Genomic DNA, 21518 nt, shown 5'->3' on the forward strand with positions numbered 1-21518 from the left:
GCATTCAAAATTTTAAGGTATTTTGTCATACCAAATAATTTCTCTGTCTCATCCTTTTGAGAGGACAACCAATAGTGAGTAGCATATTCCTCTCACACATTGCATATTTGTATGCAACCTCCAGTGCAAGTAGCTTTACATTCAAGCTGACCCGCAAGTTCATGTGTAACCTCTACAAACAGTGGATGAGGTGGCTGTGACTACGCCTCAGTCACTGTAAATGGTACCAGTTGCTTTGATGCTGTCATTCAGACAGATTGCGCTGTTCTTAACCTGTTTTTGAACCCGGCGTGCAACACAAAAGCCAGCTGTACACGATCATACCAGTGCAAACATGTCTTCACATTAATGCCACTTTATTCATCGTTGTTACCTCATAAGTGGAGGAAGGACACATTCATTTTGAGTCAGCAGAAGGATCATGTGTCACACTGAAAACAGGCTGGATTAGAAAGGGTCAACAGTGCACCAAAGGCCGGCATAGCTGGAAAGCCTCATCATTGGCTGAACTGCCAAACAGTCCTGGGAAAGCAAACATTATTATTCCAGATAAACACTTTTATGGATCGATATAAGAGGACAATTAAATGCTGTTTTTCAGACCATCCAAATCAAGTCATTTGAGTCTGTCTTTCGGTTCAATCTCCCTCAGAATTCATCAGAATGTCACAAAATTGAGTTTACGAAATTGACTTTGAAAATTATTACTTGTGTTTTATGACTGAGAAATAAACCTCAGTTTTTTTTTTTTTATTTGTTTCTATTTAATAATTAAAGACGAATCACAGAACTTCAGTAATGCAGATCAGCATGAAACAGTAAGAGCTTGTAGACCTGAACGATGGGCAGCAGAGAAAGGGAGGATGGGAAGGTCAGTGTTTCTCTTGCTGCAAGGAGGGGGAGGTATGGTCATAGGTGTTGGTGGGTAGACAGAGGGGGGATTTAATTAGAGCGAGTGCCTGCATTTCCCTCTGGCATCCTGTTCCAAATTACTATTTGCTGCCAAGGGTTAACTGACATGATAAATGGGATCAACCGCCCTTGGATACACACACGCACACAAACAGGTGTTGCAAAGAAGAAACTAAACAACTTAGTTTTATTACTCAATTAAAATGCTTTAATATGTAGGTTTTAAGGCAATATGCAGCATATTTTAATACACTGCACCAAAACCCTGCAGTCTTTGCTGTTTAGAAAAAGCAAAAACAAAACAGGTTTCTTTTTTAAGTCTGTTTTCTTTTGGGGCCTTTCCAACTCACTCAGAGAAACACAAAACATTGCACATATTTTTAGTGCTTACAATTGAAGGTCTATAATTGAAGGTATGAGTTTGGTCATACCTAAAGCATCTGTGGTCATAGAAAGCCGTGTATTTGTTTTTTTTTTTAAATAAAACATAAAGCAAAGGCCATGGTGAATAGTACTGCTGACCAAATGGAAAAGCACAATGCACCCAATGTGTTGTGGTTCTGTTGGACATGCCTCCTCCAGAGGCAAAACACCTGCTGCTCATTCCAACCATCAGCACCTCCACACCTGCTGGCCATCAAGGACACTATTTACTTCCGAGGAGGACCTCCAGCCAGCAGCAGATTATTGTTCACCTTGTGGTAACAGTGTTCGGCTTCTAACATTTAGTTGCATCAAGGAGCTACTCAAATCAAACTTTTGCACAATCCCTTTTCAGAAAGTCCATCCTATTAGCCCGTCTGCCTGCCTGCCAGTCTTCATGCTTGTCTGTTTGTCCACCTGCAAGTCCCTATGCCAGCTGTGTCTCATCCTCTCTCCAGCCAATTGAGCCAAATCAATTCACTTCTACCAGTTTGTGACCTCACTTGGATTCAGTTATCCACCACCTTCTCCTAACACAATGAAGCTATGTATTTATGTAATGTTGCATTGTCTGGACACACCCTATGTATTTAAAAACACATAGTAAAGTCCTGTGAAAATTGTCACTTGCATTTTTGGTCTTTTGAATTTGTATTTTGCTAATCTTAAATCTTATATTTTATATCCCCAAATCCTTACATATCTTCACTTTTTAAATTATTTTTAATATTTTGTTTTCTGTTGTATCTGAATGGCAGCCTTTCTTTATATCTTATTACACTGTACTAAGGTTACAGTGAAGTCTCCCTTTTATAAGATTCTTGCTATGCTGTGCATGTTTCTGATGCAGTGCAGTATTTTCATTGAGCTGCAGGGATGTTGCTGTGTGTTTGCACTGATCCCAAGCATCTGTTCATGAGCCTCATGTTAGTTTAAGCTGCTTTTTGAAGGCTGATTCATCTTCATGACTCAGTGCTTTTGTGTTTCATAAAAGAAAGACTCTAATTTTAGACCCTCGGAAGGTTCACCCACTTTCACCTGGAGGTCAAATGTAACCTCACCGGTATAACTGTGTTTTTTATGGTATTTATCTGTGTTCAGTCAATTTGTGTATTTAGTCTAAATCAGGGGTGTCAAACTCATTTTCACAGAGGGACACATCACTTTAGTGGCTGTCCTCAAAGGGCCAGTTATAACGTATACATATAAGTAAATGTAATGAAACATAAATGTAACTACGCCTTAATGTTAAAAAACTCATTTATTTATTATAACTTTTTAAAGTGACAATTACAGTTGCATAGAAAACATATGTTTGTTTGTTACTCTAGCATAAATCCTTTTACATTGATTCTGTCAGGTTAGGTTATATGGACAGTGTTTAAGTCCTAATGAATATTTGCCCAATCTGATATTTCAAGTCCAATTCCCCCTAGATATGAATGAATACACACCAGTTTTTATTTTTTATTCCAAGAAATTAAAAACTTTTATGCTCTCGCAGGCCACATAAAATGACATGGAGGGCCACATTTGGCACATGTGGTCTGAAGTGTGTAGCACACAAGTTTAGGATGTTTTTTTCATTCTTGAGCACAACAGACCACTCACAATACAAAAACTGCAAAGAAAAAAATCTTCAAGTGTGCAAAATCCAAGAAGACTTGAAGATGGCAGATGATAATCCATGTCTGGATGTCTGGACTTCACTTGAGCACCAGGTCCATTGAAAAACCACAACTGTGTTTTGGCCTATACTTACTTTCTACCTTTATTAAGTCCCATTCACCCAACCACAGGCACAGTGGCAGAGCTCCAGCAGACCACCAGGAGCATCGTAGGGGCTGTCTTGCCCAAGGACACTGATAAGCCGGCATCAAGCCTGTAACTTTTCAATCGGAGGTTCACCACTCTACCTCTGTGCCTCTGTTTTATAGATAAAGTGCTTCCCTTCATCTCCGAAGTTTATAAATGTTTTTGTGACGCAGTAGGGTTTTGTTTAACTTGCTGTGGCTCTTCTGTGTGTGTGCTTACAACCACACACTTCAGTTCTGGTAAACTTACCGGTACAACTTTTTTGTGTGTTTGTTGTTGTTATACCCCTATACTTATGGCTTCACATCACTTTAAACCTGTGAAGCCCTCTATATCAAATTATTAACAGAAAAATTCAATTTCTAAACTAAGGTATTTTTTAAACCCTTTGAAGAAATCCACAAAAAATATTTGCTATATATATGTTTCCATGAGTATAGATGTATATTTACTGTAACTTTTTATATGAATTTCTGTTTGTTTTTAAAGTCTTGATAATGGATCTTGAGTCTGTAATAAAATCATCAATTCATTACAGATAATATATACTGTATGTTGAGTGATTTGGTTAGTTTTTGCTAACAACAATGTTAGTTTAAGAAGCAAAAGTATTGACATAAATGTCCAGGTGAAAAGCTCCTAATTTCTCAACTCTCTCAAATTTGATTCACACATTTTTAGCATGGTATAACTGTATTATAAAGAATTAATTATTTACAAATGTTACCTTCTATCTTTACAGCAAGTAGTCAATAAAATAAAAATTAAAATTTATTTAAAAAAAGAAATTCAGCATTAATTTTTGTAAAATTGGCAAAACATTTCCTGCCAAAAGTGTTTTTGAGATCTGGAAACAGCTGTTTTGAAAACAGCAGGAAAAGCCCTTTTGGCCATAGTGGAATGATGATGAACTACAGGGCAGAAAACGTGGACCAAGTTCTATACATTGTGTTTTTAAAGGGCCTATATCATGCAAAATTACATTTTGAGCTTTTTAGTGTATTATAATGTTTGTTCCTCACAAAAAGAAAACCCCAATTCCTCTAAAAACCTCTGAGCACCAGCCCTTCCCAATCCACAAAAACCAGTGGGTTCTCAAAAGCTGACATTGACCAGTGAGAACAGCCCCTTCCAGGAACAGTCAGCACCACTCCTGGGCTAACACACACCCACTTTCTCTTCGGAGCTAGCGGTGATCGGCAAAAACTCTTGGATGTTTGAATGTTGTTTGGTTTCGTGGGCGAGACGCAGACACGCTACAGAGGCCAGTTTTAGGATGACATCATGAAATGGGCGTCACCCATAAGGGGTTAAAGCCGGTGCCCCAGAAATCAAGTCGCCTTGCTTCCGGGTAGAAAAAAAGTTCATGGAAATAACTAATATTCATTAAAAAATGTGTTCTATTGTGTCCCAAAGGCAATATATCATGATATACATGGATATTGTTGACTATAAAAGGCTTAGGAAAAGCATGGTATAGGCCCTTTAAAGAAACATAAATGATAATGAGAAAGTGGTCTCAAAACGGTGTTGATAAAATATGATAAAGGCATTTGTAACCAAAGAAGTAAAACAAATACTTTCATTTGATTAAATTTAACTTCAAAATTGTGCTTTCTCAGACTTCTTGGTAAGTGGATGATTAGAGTAAAGGCTTTGGCGCAGGTTATTTTTCTTCAAGATTTGTGATGTAAATTCAAAAATATTTTTTTTTGTTAATACAGCTAATCTTTTCAGCAGACGAATCTCTTTTTAGTAATGCTACGAGCTCCACCTCCATCAGGTAATTTCTGTTAGAAGGCCTTCAATACTCCCAATTTTGCAAGGAATTGATCGGTCTCTGGATTTTGGTCAATGGACTAATGGAGTTACATTAGGATTTGTCAATCTGTAAAATTGCAGCAGAGGTAAATCACAATATTCTGGTGTGTTTTAATGGCTCAAAATTGATTTGAAGGTTTGTCACAGGTGTGACAAATCGTGATCCACATCAGGACGGTAAAGAACAGACTTAAAATTCCTGAAGGACTCCAAATACATGTTCTGTTTGTATTCAGGTAAGTCTTACCGGATGCAACATTTAACAGAAATGTTTAAAACCAAAACCAAAATCTGTTTTATTTGTTTGGCAATATCTAAACTGCCTTCTAATTGCATGTCTCAGCAGCATCATCCAATCCATTGTTGGCCCACTTTGTAGCCCCTACCTAAGGTGGGTTTGATTCGAGTGCTTTTCCCTGTTTCCACTCATCTTTTCTACACTTGCTGTTCATTATTTCTGCTGTATTTACAGCCACAAGGCCAGACGGGTCAGGGAGCTCATCCCTCTCTGTCAGCATGCTAATTGGTTTGAATGGAAAACCCCTCCTCCCAATAAAGCATGCATACTCATTCCTTAAAGTCTAAATCATTCTTGGTCAGCTTGCCACAAATAACACTAGAAGGACAAATTTTCTGGCATTCATGGCTTTAAAAAAGTATTTCTAGATGTCACTGTTTGCTAAGAATCTGCTTATCTTCACTGATTCCTCTGCTTTAATGATAGCGTCTAAGAAAAGAGATTTTTTGGATATAAACAAAAACTTCAGGTATTTTCCAATGTTATATTTACCTTGTAGATGTTCTTAAATCTATTAAGAAACTGTAACTTGGATTTAGAAGGTCCTTTAAAATAAAGCAGGCATTGTTGTCGAGGTCATAACAGTTTTCTGTTCTTCGTCTTTTGAACTAGATTGTCTGAATTTTTATTTTCCTGGTGAATAAACTGTTATACTCTCAAAGAATGTCCTTTTTATCTTTTCCCTTCAATCTTTTCATCCTTTTGAGTTGTGTCCTGCAGTTTTTTTATCCTACACCTACCATAATAGCACCTGTGCTCTCTTTATTGACATTGAATCTGTACAAATATTCTTTTGAGATCATGACTGTTTGTGATACCATGTTTGCTCTTGGGTTCACTGACGTGTTACATTTTGGGAACCTTCCACATGAACCAGGTTGGGACTGGCTCTATGAGGAATTAGTGATTCAGAATGTGTGAGTGGCGTCAACAAACTGGAATGAAACGCTTACCATGAGATTAGTCTTGTGTTTAACTCACAACTTCAGTCACTATTTTGAATGTGTGTTGTTTTGTTTAGCTCATTCACTCACACTTGTACAGACATTTCATAAAAATGTCTACTAATGGGATCTGTAAAGTTGTGATAAGAAATCATTGGTTTGGATCAAAAGGAGAAGAGATCTGTCTGCGGGCGCTTTCATCCTTTTCACAGAAATACTCCCCATTGGAAAGCGGAACGACCCCATTTCAACAATGTTTTTCTTCCACTTGTTCGTCCTTCTTCTCCAAGTAACCCGTGCTAACAGCAGTAAATAAATTCCTCCAAGCGGAAAGCATGCCAGAAGACCAGCTATCACCAGCAATGACCTGTCATTGCATTGTACAGCAATGAATATCTAAATGCCATTTTAGAAAATAAATGTTTGACAAGCAGTGATGGGAAGGAGATGGGTTGAAAATAAGCTGTTGGGATGAAACCGAGTTTATATGCAGAAGAAACTGGGAGAGTACAGTAAACAGCTTGCGGACGGAGATCTTCAAAGCTCTTGATGACTCTCAATATCCTCATAAATGGGCAGATAATGCATTGCAGAGAGCCACGGCAAGATAGCAGGGTGAAAGTAATTATGCCTTTTTGTGACTGACGGGCCGCATTTATCTCTTATCATACAATGGGACCCTTGTATGGGTGACCGTAAAACACAGGCTGTTAGATAGAGAGACCGATTAAATGGTCATAAAAGCGCGGCGTTGGAATGGATCAGGTTCAAAAGAAGCTGCTGTTTCCATGGTGTCAACAAAATAAGAAGCAGGTGAGTTGGGAAGCAGATCGCAGTGTCACAGGGTTGGAATTCCCCAATCAAGACTGAACCTGGGCTGTTTTATGTGGACGACATCCTTTACAGTTTATCCCATGTCAGAAACGTTCTTGAGCTGCCTTGAAAGTGCTCAGATCAAACAGGAGAGAACCAATAGAGCCATTCTGATTCAACACAACCTGTCTGAAACAACAGTGAAATTCAACACCATGAACAAGATGAACAAACTTACACCTATTTATATTCAGGGTAAACTTTCTTGCATTCAGCTTGCCTCTTTTAATGATCCAATCACTTTCACTGTTACTCAAATGTTCCTCAAGATTCTAAAACACTCAGAATAAAAAATAAACATTAAAACAAAGCTGGATTTCTACAAACAACATTTTTATACAATTTTTAGTGCAATTCTTTCAGCTTTGAAAAAATGATTTGTAACCAGGAAAATTTGTTTTTTTATAGATTAGAATTTTAATGTTTACAAAGAAGTGATTATTTTACTATCAGTTCTACTGCCCATCAGTCTGGAGGCTGTAAAAACAGTTGGGTTTGTCAGAGCGAAGGACAAAGCATGATTTATGTTTGCAAAGTCTTGTTTAAATAGGACACGAGAATTGAAACAAGCATGGCCATAGTGCACACGTTTGACCATGAGGCCGTGTTGTTTTTGTCAAAAACCACACAGCACGGCAGCACAAACACCTCTGACAGGCTGAGGAGGTGGAGGATCGTTCACACTGAAGGCTCTAAAGCTTTTCTGACAAATATTTATTTCTGCAGCAAACTTTTTCCAAACTGGATGCATTCAAAGCTGGGTTGTTTCAGAGTTTGTGATTTTGGTTAGTTCTTTTCGGCAGGCGAGAAAGCTCGTCCAAACTTTGGAGCAAAACACACAAGCACACTGGTCTGCCAGAATATCACGGTTCTTGTTTTGCTTTCTTGTGTGTTTTCACTAAAGCCTAAATGCAGACAGATGTCAGCTCACAAAGCAAAGAGGGGCAAATAAGGATGTTTTATGGGCAGATATCGAGCATGAAATATTGAGGGCGCAGCCTTCTTTTTTTTTCAGAAGCCAGAGCATCATATTCTGGTCCAGTTATTTAAATCAGACTCCTTTTGAGAACAGTTGGGGTTGATTGAGTTCATTTTTACACTAAAGTCATGTCAATAGTTCTTCACAGCATCTCAGCATCTTGTCATTTGTTTTAAAAATGTATTTATTCTTCTCTTCTCAAGTTCTTCTCCCTTCCTTCTGAGCCAAATGATCTTAAATCATTTGATGGGCATCCCTTCTACTTACAGGAGGTGTGAACATCCTGTAATGTCACTCAGGATTACGCCACACAACATGCATTCGTCTCCTGTTCCTGCTTGGTTCTGGTTGGGCCACAGGGGTTGCTGTATCTGCTATTTATGAGTCAATATCGGTATCATTACTGAAAAAGATTTAGAAATCCTCAATACAAACTTCTTCCTGCATTGCTAACGCTATACGCTTTAAAATGAAATTTTGAACCTCTCATATTATGTGCTTAACCCCATACTGTATATGCCCCCCCCCCGCCCCATCTACTCTGCTGTCCTCATTTGTCCCTTTCCAAAGTCCCCCCCCCCCCCCCCCCCACACACACACACACACATAAAATGCTCAGCCTGCGCCACTGGTGAGAGAAAACCAGAATGGGAGAACATGCAAACTGTACACTGAAAGACCACGGTCTCCTTTGCTGTGAGATGAATGTTAACCACCAGACCATAGTGTGTAACAAGACACACTGACAATGTCCAGGCTCTTTGAAATTTGATGCGAAAACAACCTAAAACAAGTGAAAGCGTTAAAACTGTTCCACACTTTCACGCAAAATCCCACCGTATCCATGTCCAAACATGCCCTTCATATGGCTTTTACCTGCTGTTTGCTTTGCCTCCATCAATCTATTCTGTTTATATTCAGAAAGTAATGGCCAGTTTTCTACCTTCCATGAAATATTGTCTTCCCTGATGTGTGCAGCAAAGGTTTTCATTAGCTCTCACATGATGAAGGGGGAAAAAATGCAGTTGGGAAGGGCCAAAGTAGCAAAGGCAGACAGAAGGAGATTCATGTCCAGTGGACTAGATGTCATATGGTAAAGCTCAATATCGGTTAATAAATGATGGGGACGGGGTACGAGGACTCAGAGGAGAAGTAGAACTCTAATAAATTACCTTTATCTCCATAATGAGACAGCATTAATTTTGGTCTCAAGGTCTGGCAAAAAGTACGCTGATTTATCATGTGCATTTAACGTTGAGAGAATTAGTCTAATTACCAGGGACACAGGGATCTGATTTTCACTTCACAGAAAGCCCATTGTGCGGCCGGATCATTTATCACAACCATGGCGTGGACGCCGTGCTCGGGACCTTGGAAAGGTGATGTCTTCGACAGCCGCCATGAAAGCTTTGTGTGGCACAAACAGAGACATGCACGCCGTCCAAGCAAACTCAACGCGATCAATCTTGGAAGGAATCAGTGACGATAAACCAAACAGTCCGTAGTGTTTTCTTACAATCATTTCACACTGAAAGGTTGAGAAATGTTGCTTTATATCAGCTCCTGTTTTTCTTTCAGTCTCCTCTGGGTGAAATCTCTTATCAACAGGTGGAGCAGAGCAGTGGGAAGCTGTGACCCAGTGGAAGTGACCGGCGCTCCGGCTGCGGGCCTTCACACAGAGAGCATAAGAGTAAACTTTGATTGGTTTAAGGACAGGGCAGGCTGTCTCAGAGTTGTGGTAATGATTGAAAAATATGCCTGTAATTACTGATAAGCTCTTTGATGTTTCCGTAAACTCCTGATGGCCACAAAGTTAACCACCGCTTAACTTATCAATAAAACTCCAGCTTTGTAGTCAAGGGCTGGCGGCCTCTTTGAAGCAGCTTTTTTCTCATGGTAAGTAAGGTGAATACTGCGTTTGGAGAGCTCAGCAAGGTCCAAGAGGACAATGGTTTGCAAAGAAATATGATAGAGAACAATGAGTATTTATCAAAGACTAGAATAAAAACCAGTCCAGTTTAACAGTTAACAGGTATGCCTTTGAAACAAGAAAAGGAAACCAAGTGAATAATTAGCCATAGAGGATCCTCTTTGACCAACAATTGGTGGCGCTGCTGTTTGAAGTACAGTAGATATTTTGCCAAAGGAATGATAGAAATTAGAGGAAAAACAGCAGCTAAAACAATGTGACCCCGACCCAACTCAAGCTGCAAGGTCACATATCAACTTTTTATGTCATTACAACAGGCCTGTTTTTAATCGTTGTTTTTGATTATTTCCTTATTATTATGCATTTAAAAATGGACACAATTTAGCTGCAAGTTGGTGGTTAGCTTTTATTTTGTAAAACTGTCATAAATAGTTTTTAAAAGGATATGTTGTTTTATTTTTTTACTGGTTTTTACTTTTTCAGGACAGCAATTTGACAAATAATTATGTTTTTTTCCACACATGCAGCAGCTTTCGCTTTGATGAGGCAAAAGGGATGTAGTTGATGGAGGAGGAAAGCCTCTCAGACGCAGCTTCAATTTATTCTGAAGCCTTTACTTAAATGTTCAAATTACACTCGAAAAAAAATGAAGAGGTTAAAGGAAACAATCAGGGTGCGTACGCAGATTTGTTTTTTAATCCTAGAGGTCATGAACGCATGAAAACAGGCCGCAATCTGAGGAGAAGAGGAGACGTGATGTGAGGAGGACCTTTCATTTTCTGGAGGTCAGCTTCACGCGGCAGTCCAATCACAAAGGAGGACTCTGATTTGGAAAAGCAGAAGGGATTTCAATTTGCGGCGGATGGTTTGGGTCGAGCGCAGGCGCATGTTTGTTTATTGCAGGGCATCAGGGTGGCGATTTAAATTTAAGCTAAAACTGACATTGGGCCGACTGCAGACACATCCATGAAACATGTCAATCTGACACACTATGCAGACCGCAGAAATGTATCTGTCTGCTCAAACGAAAGATAAAGGAAAACCACAGTCTCTATTTTACGCTTCCAAAAAACTAATTACAAACATTTTGCATTTTTCCGTTTAATATATTTTTAAAAAACGTCACCGGATAGGCACAATAATTTCAAAAATGGATTCACCTGCAGTTTATTCTGACTGAAATCCGCTCTAATTTAATTTAATTTATTTTTATTTCGGTCCTAAAACAAAGCAATTTGTCTAAAAACACGATCACATTCTTTTACCTTAAATTTTCAAAATAAAATGCAGGATCAAATGTTTTTTTTAGCTCAAGAGATTTTTCCTAATTGTCATAAAACAATATCGGTAACAGCCAAAACGAATTATTTTGCGTAAATGCAGTTGTTTGTGTCTGTTTGTGATGCTTCTTTTTCTGAAATTTCTCTTGGGATTTTGTTCTCCTGCAAGATGTGCCCGCTGCTGCGCCACGACCTTGCGGTGCGGTGCAGCGCGGATTCTATAGCCGCAGCAACCCGGCCTTTTTTCAGGTCTTAAAAGGGGAATTAGCTCACATTAAGCAACAGGCCAATTAACTTATTGCCTCCTCTGCCAAGTCATTACGCTTTTATATGGTTTGTGTGCAATTCTTGATCGTAAACTTTTATGGCGCTGGTATGGCCTTTGTGTGCGCCATTCTTCAGATTCAAACCCAGATTTGTGAACATCCCATAATCACAGACATGGGTTTTCTGCAGCATTGACCCTTTAGTGCAGTAATATACATCTATGTGTTGTTTGTTTGTGGCAGCAGGAACAGTTCGAATGTACCTCCGCGCTTTGACGCAGTTGGAGGTGTTTGCAGACGGGACAGGGGTTGGACATTACCTCACTCTGAGCGCTTTCTGGGGGGGCAGAAACGAGCGGGTAATTAGCTGATTAGAGGCCAGTCAGAGCAGCTCAGCCTCCAGCCAATCCGAGGGCGCACCTGCCTTCAGTGGCGTTGGTGGGGTGGCTGATGAAGCGATCCCTCTGTGGTTTGTGAAGGTGGCAGAGTTACACGTGAAGGTGCAACTTGAAGACTAATGGAGGGGCGCGAGCGCAGGTGCCTCTAACTCAAACTGCTTTCCATGAACTCTGCTTGAAGCAGATGCTTTTTGGAGCACCGCTTTCTTCATGATAAACGGAGGAAGGAGCGAGGTTGTGGCTGCAGAGGCTGCACCGTCTGCGCGCTGACGCACGGCACAGGTGCGCGCTCCAAATCTGAACGCTTTTCCTCAGGACTCTGTGGTTCAGCCCGCCATGGAAAAATCCAAAAACTTCAGGATTGACGCGCTGCTGGCAGACGAGGCCAACCGCTGCAGCCAGGACCTGAGTGCCGACAGTCCGGTGGAGAGTCAGGTGTCCTGCCGCCGCGCGGGCACGCCCTCCCCGAGGCCAACTCAACTTCAGACGGGGATCATTCCCAAACCGAGCGTCCTGGGTCTTCCTCATCCGGGAATCGCTGCCATGTCCCAAAGTGCTATTCCCGGCATCTACCACGCACCCATTTACCCGTTATCGGCCTTGGGCGGGCAGCACCCCGCGCTGGCATACACCGGCTTCGCGCAGCTCACGCAGACCTACCCGGAGCACCTGAAGGCGGCCGCCATGGCTGCGCCTCTGCCCCTGGAGCACTGGATCCGCGCCGGGATCATGATGCCGCGGATGCCGGACTACAGCTGTAAGTATGATCACCGAAGATCCGTCCATTCATCCTCACTTCAGAGCTTCAGCACCCATGCGCTCAGCAAGCAGGAAATTGTGCTTTTATTCTGGAATAATTTTATTTTTAAGACATTCGAAAACACAATAATAATCTATTAAGAATTGAGGTGCAGATTGTTTTTTTATCAGTTAAAAAAATATATATTTGCAGTTGTAAATAAGCAAATGCTTTATATAAATATTCCTATTTATTAATCATCATTATTATTACTGCAGGTATGTTTTTATATTTTTATGTTCTTTGGATTTTTATTTCCATTTTTCTATCTACTAAATATTTATATAATATTTTATAAATAAATTTGGCCCATGCGTTTTCCCTTTTTAAAATGTAAATGTCAAACAGAAAAAAGCAGCTTTTGAGATTAATTGTTTTCCTTTAAGTTCCCTCCCGCCCCCATTAGATTTAGTATTGTAATTTACAGTCTATTTTCAGCTATGCTCTCATAATATTTCATTCACTGTATGGTCGGAGTCCTTCATGCGGGCTATATTAATAAGTCATCTAGTTGACAGTGGCCCACAGTCTCCAAGTCTGCGTCATATATATTTTTCATTTTGGCCACATTTATATCTCTATAAACGCCAGCAAGATGACAATTGTCTTTGTGGGACGAAGGAACTATAAACAAACACCTAAAACGTTCTGTAGTTTTGTCAATAAAAGCCCAAAAGCCTCCATTGAATTTTCATTACGTTAATGGCATGCCTGTGTTTTTATGGCCTGTGCGGCTGCTTCTGTTGTGTCTCAACAATAAACTAGAGTAAAGCCATTACAGTTAATGACGGCCGGAGAGTGCTGGCATAGGTGTGCCTTCTGCTACCAACAGCTTCACAGTGAACTTGTCACGTCCTTGATGATCAAGACGTGACTCCAAATATTCTAGACATCCAAAGCAAAAAGGATCCATGTGTTAAGACAGCAGAATACTGATAAAGTACCTCTCAGAGCAAAATCACATGTTGTAGTCAGTAAATTTGTGTTTCACTTTTATTAACTCTGTCAGATTTGTTGCCTTTCCTCTCTCAGCAGGCCCCCAGTCTGGCCTGTTGGGGAAATGCCGGAGGCCCCGCACCGCCTTCACCAGCCAGCAGCTGCTGGAGCTGGAGAACCAGTTCAAGCTAAACAAATACCTCTCCAGGCCCAAGCGCTTCGAAGTGGCCACCTCCCTGATGCTGACCGAGACACAGGTATGAAGGCAGCCACTGAGCTTTTAATGTGAACTCAAAGATTCACAATTTTAGGCCTTCATCAGCAACCTTTGGGAGGAAAGCTGTGCAACATGAAGTAAAACATTTCATTTAGAAAGGAACGACAAACTCAACTTTTGGATAAAGAAATATTTAACTGACAGCTAAATATAAAACAGTCATTTTCAAAATAAAAATGATTGTAAAAACAAAGAAGGTATGAATTAACTTTAGTGAAACAATATATTCACATTCATAATGTTTTTTTTTGTCCAAAATAATTGTTTTCATATTTATCTTTTACAAATTCAAATTAGTCTCTTTTTTTTTACAAATTTGAAATTGTATTTCAAAATGTGTGTTCTGCATCTCTTACATCAGTTAAACACAATTTCTTAAATCTATCAGATCTACTGGTTAATTCAATCCATAATCTAATGATAATAAAACTTTATAAACTACAGAATAATTCTTTTATTTCTTTGTAGGTTAAGATCTGGTTCCAAAACCGGAGGATGAAGTGGAAGCGCAGCAGAAAGGCGAAGGAGCAGGCCGCTGCATCCAACCAGGTGGAGTCCGAGCGATTGCGCGGTGGGGAAAAGACTGTCAGCAGCAAATCTGAGGCGAGAGGACGATCTCTTCACTCAAAGGACAGAGGAATCAATCTCAGCTATGAGGAGAGAGAGGAGGTAGAAGAAGAGGATGCGGGGGACGAAGACGAAGAAGATGAAGAAGAGGAAAGCCATCATGGGTACCCTGTTGCTTTGGGTGCCAGAGGGGCCATTCCTCGATCCACAGACTTCTTGCAGAGCAGCAACAGCTATGATCCTCACAGCCCGTTCTCTGAGGAGGAGCTGGAAGGAGTGCAGGTGGGAGGAGGAGACAGGAAGATCGGAGCAGGGCTGTAAGAAGATTCCAGATCACCCTCAGGAAACCCTGAGTGTTACACAGAGGCTCCTTTGGAAAATATCCCTGAAGGTCTGTGTTCAGCTACTTGAAAAACATACTCCAAAAAACTTTCAGTTTCAACCCAGGAACCATTTTTGGGACCTTTTGTGAAATCCCTTCAAAGAGAAACAAACACACACAGAACAATAAGGGTGTATTGTTTCATCTATGGGTGAACAAACAAAGTACTGTACATTTTGTAGCATGCATTAAAACACACTGTTCCAATGAAAGTACCATCATGGTCCTGATGTGATATTTGCACATCCTATTCTCTCCTCACATTTGCAGAAACAAGACAAACACGCTTGAGGAGAAAAGGTAATTTGACAAAATAAAACATCTCGGTGTTGGAACCTGCAGACTTTTCCTGCCGTTGTTTTGCTGAGGGGAGTTTTCACAGGCAGCGGACTTGAGAGGACGGGAGAAAAGAGACAAACGAGATGAGCTGAGCTCTCCAGTCTCGGCTTAACCTGAATACAAATTCTGCCAAAAGACGAAAAGGAAAGGTGGCATTTAAGTGGCTTAAGCAAAAAGAGAAAAGAGAAACAAAACAAAAACTCACTTTTTTCGCCAAACGTATATAAACTTCTTGTGAAACATCAGTTGTTTCTTTTACTTTTGTGAATTTTATGTGAATAACATTTCCCCTTGATGATGTCTGTCATTTTTGTGTCCCTTGGAGGAAATGAGGATGAACCTAATTTATTTGAATGACTGCAAATGGTGGCATCATACCTGTATTTATCTATGACTTGCTTGTGCTGTTATTATAAAGTTTAAAAAAAATTCAAAAGCATAAAAAAATTAAAATCACATTTTGGTTTGAGCTTATTATTATGAACTGTTTTTCTTTTTCCACCCGTTTATAGAAACTAACAAATCAACAGCTTTAAGTCTTAACTTACAATTATAAATCATTAAAATATCATCAGATGTTGAACTTTAACTAACCATGAAGATATGAAATGTAGATTATTTCCATTAAAACCTTTCCAGAGACAAGGAAATCCTGATTTAAAGAAAACTGTGCAAATTCCCCTAAAAATGATACAACCTTACATACTTGTCACAAACCTAAAAGGCACATTTTAATTTAATTTTTAAAAGCTCTATTACAGAAACAAAGAAATTACAACATGTCTATATATAGTTTTTTGTGATAGGAACAGGAACATTTTTTTCTTGGGACTGGCCTCTTCATTGTTTCACTGGTTCTTCAGCAAAGCAAATTATGGCTTTAATTTATTGCAAAGCCTTTTAGATATTAATTACTTGGTGGGGTTTACTGATAGTCAAATGATTAAGTTAATGAATAGGAGGTAAAACCATAAAAAGCCTGATGGTGAGTGGTCACACGGGCCCATTTTAATTACCAAGAGCAACAGCAGGATGAGTGTGTGCAGTTGCAGCTGGACGCGGCGTTGAAGGCTCGTGTGTGGAGGCGTGATGAAAGAGCGGAGTGGAGGTGGCATGGAGCAGCATCCAAGACCACACACACACACACACAGAACCAAACACACACTTACATGGTAATCAAATGCATTTTTATCAGCCTGAAAAAATGTCTCTCTTTTTACTTATTAAAAAGGACTTTAAATATTGATGGAGATAATTATTAAATGGCAAATGGCGTATACTTATACAGCTTTACTACATTTTTAGAAGGTCCAAAGCATTTTACAGTCCCATTCATCCATGCACATACACACATTCACATACTGATGGCGGCTGCGCTGCCAAACACTCACTCCAACCTATAACCAGCAGGAGCAACATGGGCTTCAGTGCAGTCATTTAACACCTCTCTGTTGGGATGGAATGTCTGCTTCTCAAGTTAAAGCAAATAGTGTCATTTTGATTTTAAATATAAATGTATGACAAGATGAATCAGAAAATGTGAAAAATAATCATAAAATTGAAAATGTGTCGACTATTTTAGGTACTAATGCAATTGAGCGGCTTTTAAATGCTTTTTGTCAGTAAACAATAAAAGTATTCCCTTTGGTCCAATAAATCTCTCATGTGGAATCTAAATCTAAAATACATTTTATTTTATTTTATGTAACCCTTGTGCTATCCAAGGCACTTTAACGTTGGGAGTTGGGTCATCTAGACCCACTAGACAGTGCGCTGAACCTTTTTTCTTCAATGATTTGTGATCTTCACTGGTGTCCAAGGATTACATGAAATCTTTCCACCTTTATCCACCTTTGTCATGGTAGGGAGAACACGTCAATGTAAAGGTGGGGTCATCTAAGATAGCACAAGGGTCAAGGGGAAATTTTAAATAATTCTCTGCCACACTGCAACTTTTACAGTGAATTGAACTTTCAGTTTAGACTGGATCAAACCCAAATCCTAAATTCTTTCTCTTTTTTTTGCTTCGATGTGGATCTGTTGTCATGCATCATTTCTTTGCCAACCATTATGTGTGGATAAAACTTGCAGTTTCAGGAAAAGAATACTACAAAAAAACATAAATTAAAAGTAAAATGATTAACAAAAATTATACATGGATGAATATCCAATATTTGAGAAAGTGAGGCATCATCTGAAAGAATCATGTGTAGAGACTCTTTGGAAAAATGAGCTAATTTACAGGCTGGTTTAAACAGCAACGATGATAATCCCCAAAATGAGCAACCAAAAAGCAACAGTGGAGAGGACACTCTAAACTAGGAAAAAGAAACCCCTGCAGTGCCTGATTCAGTGAAGATCGGCTGCCGTGACCGGTTCGGTGATTGGTTTTAGTGATCCTTGTTTTTTTGCTGTCTCCTCCCTTCCCATCAGTTCTCTGATAACACCAGAAGCTTTGCGAGGCCTATAACCTCACAATGTGCAGGCTTCATTTCCTTAGATAGAAAAAATGATCCAGAATGAATGAATGAATGAATGAATGAATGAATGAATGAATGAATGAATGAATGAATGAATGAATGAATGAATGAATGAATGAATGAATGAATACCACTGTGGGGGAGAAACAAATAAAATAAACAAGACAATATTTAAACTGGGGCATCATGCAGTTTAGCTTGTATTTGATCAAGATTAGAAAGGATTTCTTCTTATTTAGTGCTATTACTTTGAATACCTTAGCGTGGGAATGTAAGACTGTTGTATCATGTGATTAAGAATTTTGATGTGAAGTGAACATAGGCTTGGATTAAATAGGCTTAAGTCTGAATATACATTTGGTAACAGCTAAAGTAAAACTAGGAAATTATGAAAGAATTACATTATGACTGAAGGTGGTTTTGACCTCTGATCTTGAAAATCAGAGGTCAGAATGTTTGTAAGTCTTCTTTTATTTCAAATTGTCCAGATAACATGTTACAACTCAGTACATTCTAGTTTTGTTTTTAGAGAGTATGAGTTTGGATCATGCTGGCAAAAAATTAAAATTGTAAAAACACAAAAAGCAAACAAAGGAATTTCCGAGGGAAGTTTAAGTCAAGGCACTGTTCCTGAAGGTCAAAGGTTGTTAGGTTCACGCTTTAGTCACATGTAAAGGTCAAAGAAATGGAAATAAAATGAGTGGCGTAAAAATGCAGTCTGCACTGAAAAAACAGGCCCTTTAGAAATGAGTAAAAATTCTTACCCCATTTGCAGATTTTCTTTAAAGTTTCACTCCTATCATCTTTTGATCTATTTTCTAAAGTGGACCCAGTGTTTTCTTTTATTATAATTATGCCATTTTAGCCAAAATAAAATTAAAAAGCTGTGTTGTGTACTAGGACACAGTTTCCAGAGCCAGATGTCAGCTCAGACAAGGAAAATGAGGATGTTAATGGATCCATTTGTCTGCACGTGGATGCATCAGAATGGAGTGGAGCAGGGAGTCAACTGCACATTTTTGTGTACTCCTGATTCACAAGGATTTTAACAAAGAAATACTCAGAAATGACGTTTTAATCCTAGTTTTCATTATATATGTTCTCCATCACTAGAAAAATGGCACAAGAACATGTTAAACCCCCCAAAATTCAATTTTCATTCTAGTGCGTATTTACATAAGTATTAAAAAAAACTGCCAATGGGGTAAACAAAATGGTCTTAACAAGAATTTTGATTTTTAAGAGAAAAAATCTTGTCGCTAAGATAAGATCACTGGATAAGATTTTTTTTTTTGCCAGACAGAAAATGAGACAAATGTTCTTGAAAAGTTTACTTACTTTTTTTAGAATTAGTTTTCGCAGATTAAAAATCTGCTAGAAAACTTGTAGTCAAACGTCATACTTATCGTAAATGTTTCAAATCACACGTCACGTAACCTAAACGGCCGTCAAAGCGATTGCAATTAGCGATCAGATACTGAAAGAAACTAATTTTGTCTTTTCCGTTTTGCAAACATGAAATCTCGCAGGGGTCATTTACTTATGACAGTTGCAATATCACTGCGGTATTTGGAGGGCACTGATTCCATTTCTGTCCTGAAATCATCTCAAGCAGCAGTCTTAGAATACATAATATGCTGTTATTTCTAAAAAGGAAAAGCACTTTTTAACAGTGCTCTGACAAAAGTGCTGACAGACTTCCTGCTTTCTTCATTTTTTGAACCAATAACGGATAGTGAGCCTGTGTCTTCCATAAAAGCGCTTCAGTGTCCATTGAATCACTCAAGCCTCTGAGATGTCAGAGCAGTTACCAGAAACCCCCAGTTTCATAGTTACACAAAGAAATTGGTCCCTTTTTTTTTTTTTTTTGCTTTGTTGCTTTATAAATCAAGCTCCCCTTAAAATATTTACACCCTGTAGTTTAATCAATCAGCGAAACGTCTGAGTCATTACCCATATATGAACAGATTGTGTGATCTTTTAACATAATCACACATATTGCTGCATCTCGCTGGGCCCCGTCCTGTCATTTAACTAATGGACAAGTAAGGTGAGTGGCGGGGCCCAATAAATTTACGTCTGTCCGACCTAAAACGCTGTTCTAAAGCGCGAAAAAGGCCGTATTTTGCCAGTAAAGTTTATTGAAAAGGCTTGTTTGGGGTGAATGTATTCATGAGCATCATTTATTGTAGCAGGAAAGTGTTTTGCCATTTACATGGACAATGGGGCCCCTCTACGTCAGAGTAACCTTCGGGTTTATGTGGATCAAAATAATGAATCTGACCTGCAACAAAGCAAAGAAAAGGTAAAAAAAATATGTGGGCATTTCTTTATGTCTAGGCGAAAGTTGCTGTTTAGAAGTTTGCTTTTCTTTTGCATTCTTTTTCAAACTATTGTGGAAAAAAATAAATATGTTGAAAAAGATTTTGAATTGCATTCCTTTACTGCAAAATGACAACGTTATGATCAAACAACAAGAAAGATGAATCCACAGAAAACTATTACATTTACACAAGCACTTATTCAAGAGGTAGTAAAGCAGCTCACTTTTGCCCTCTGCTGCTCCAAAAGCAGAAGGCATCATTTATTTGCTAAACTCAGATGCACCCCTCCTTCGTGTTGTTCAAATGAAGATGAATTTATGGAAGAAGTTTAACAAAATATATTTTTACTGAAAAGGAATTAACAAAAAGGAAGAAAGAAAACTATTATGGGAGATTTACCAATTGTTTTCATGTTTGGTCAGCGGAACCCAAATAACATTGTTAGTCCCTCTCCAATCACCTTCTGATCTATTGTTGAAGCATTGGGATGCACAGTGGTGCAACGGTTAGTGCTTTTAACTCAAGGTGAAAAGGCCTCAGTTCAAATCCCAGCTGGGTCCATTCTGTGTGGAGTTAGCATGTTCTCCCAGTGCATGTGTGGGTTTTTCTCCAGGCACTCCGGCTTCCTCCTACAGTCCAAAAACATACTTCATAGGTGGATTACTCCAAATTGATCCTAGGTGTGAGTGTGTATGGATGTGTGGGTGTATAGACCTGCTTCGGGTTGGCGAACTGTCAAGGGACTGCTGGTGCGGAGTGAGTCCGTCTTCATTTCCCATCAACCATCTGTTTATACTCTCTCTTGTTAGCTTACAGCCCCTCACAACCTCAACCTAACATTACTGGTGCAATAAAAATGACAAGCAATATTGAAGCTAACCAGCTGTACAGTTGAGCCAGATGCCAGCTTGGATAAGGAAAACAAAAACGAATATGGATCTAGTCATCTACGAATGGAATGCAGCTGAGCAGGGAGCTTGTGGCCTGCCGATTGTAGACTGTATGTAACTACAAGGTTGTTCAAAGGTCCTTTATCATCTGCTCCTGGTTAACCACAATTTAGATAAATACTCAGAAATGCTATTTTTAACAAAATTTTCTTTATATGTCCTCCATCATCAGAAAAATACAACAAGAACATGTTAAAAACACGATTGTCACTGGCTAGGTTTTCAAATATCATTATGGTGATGACTATTGATCTATAGATCTATAGATACGGCTAAATCCGATATCTGTTAGTTTTTGAAAGAAAATAAAAACTCCCTAAATGACTTCTAAGAGTTACCAAAATTGGTACACATAATTTGCAAGAGACTTGATTGAACAAAAGTGGTTTCCATTGACCTTTGACCTCATTTAAGTGCAGCCATCACTAAAATGATGCACAATGACCATTCAAATCCATTTTTAACTTGCCATAAAGTTCAATATTTATGGACATTTTGACAAATGTTAGATCAGTTGCCTAAAAA

The 21518-nt window shown here is 39.1% G+C and overlaps 1 protein-coding gene across 1 annotated transcript; it reads left to right on the forward strand.

The window, feature by feature from the left end:
* The first annotated feature begins 11318 nt into the window (after positions 1-11318).
* Positions 11319-15713, forward strand: LOC101159569 (motor neuron and pancreas homeobox protein 1). Its single transcript, XM_004067091.4, has 3 exons — positions 11319-12696; positions 13771-13931; positions 14420-15713. Exons 1-3 carry the CDS (start codon positions 12276-12278, stop codon positions 14837-14839), a joined length of 1002 nt encoding a protein of 333 aa, XP_004067139.1. The 5' UTR covers positions 11319-12275; the 3' UTR covers positions 14840-15713.
* The last annotated feature ends 5805 nt before the right edge of the window (positions 15714-21518 follow it).

Source organism: Oryzias latipes, chromosome 3 (genome assembly GCF_002234675.1).
Source record: "Oryzias latipes chromosome 3, ASM223467v1".
Classification (NCBI taxonomy): domain Eukaryota; kingdom Metazoa; phylum Chordata; class Actinopteri; order Beloniformes; family Adrianichthyidae; genus Oryzias; species Oryzias latipes.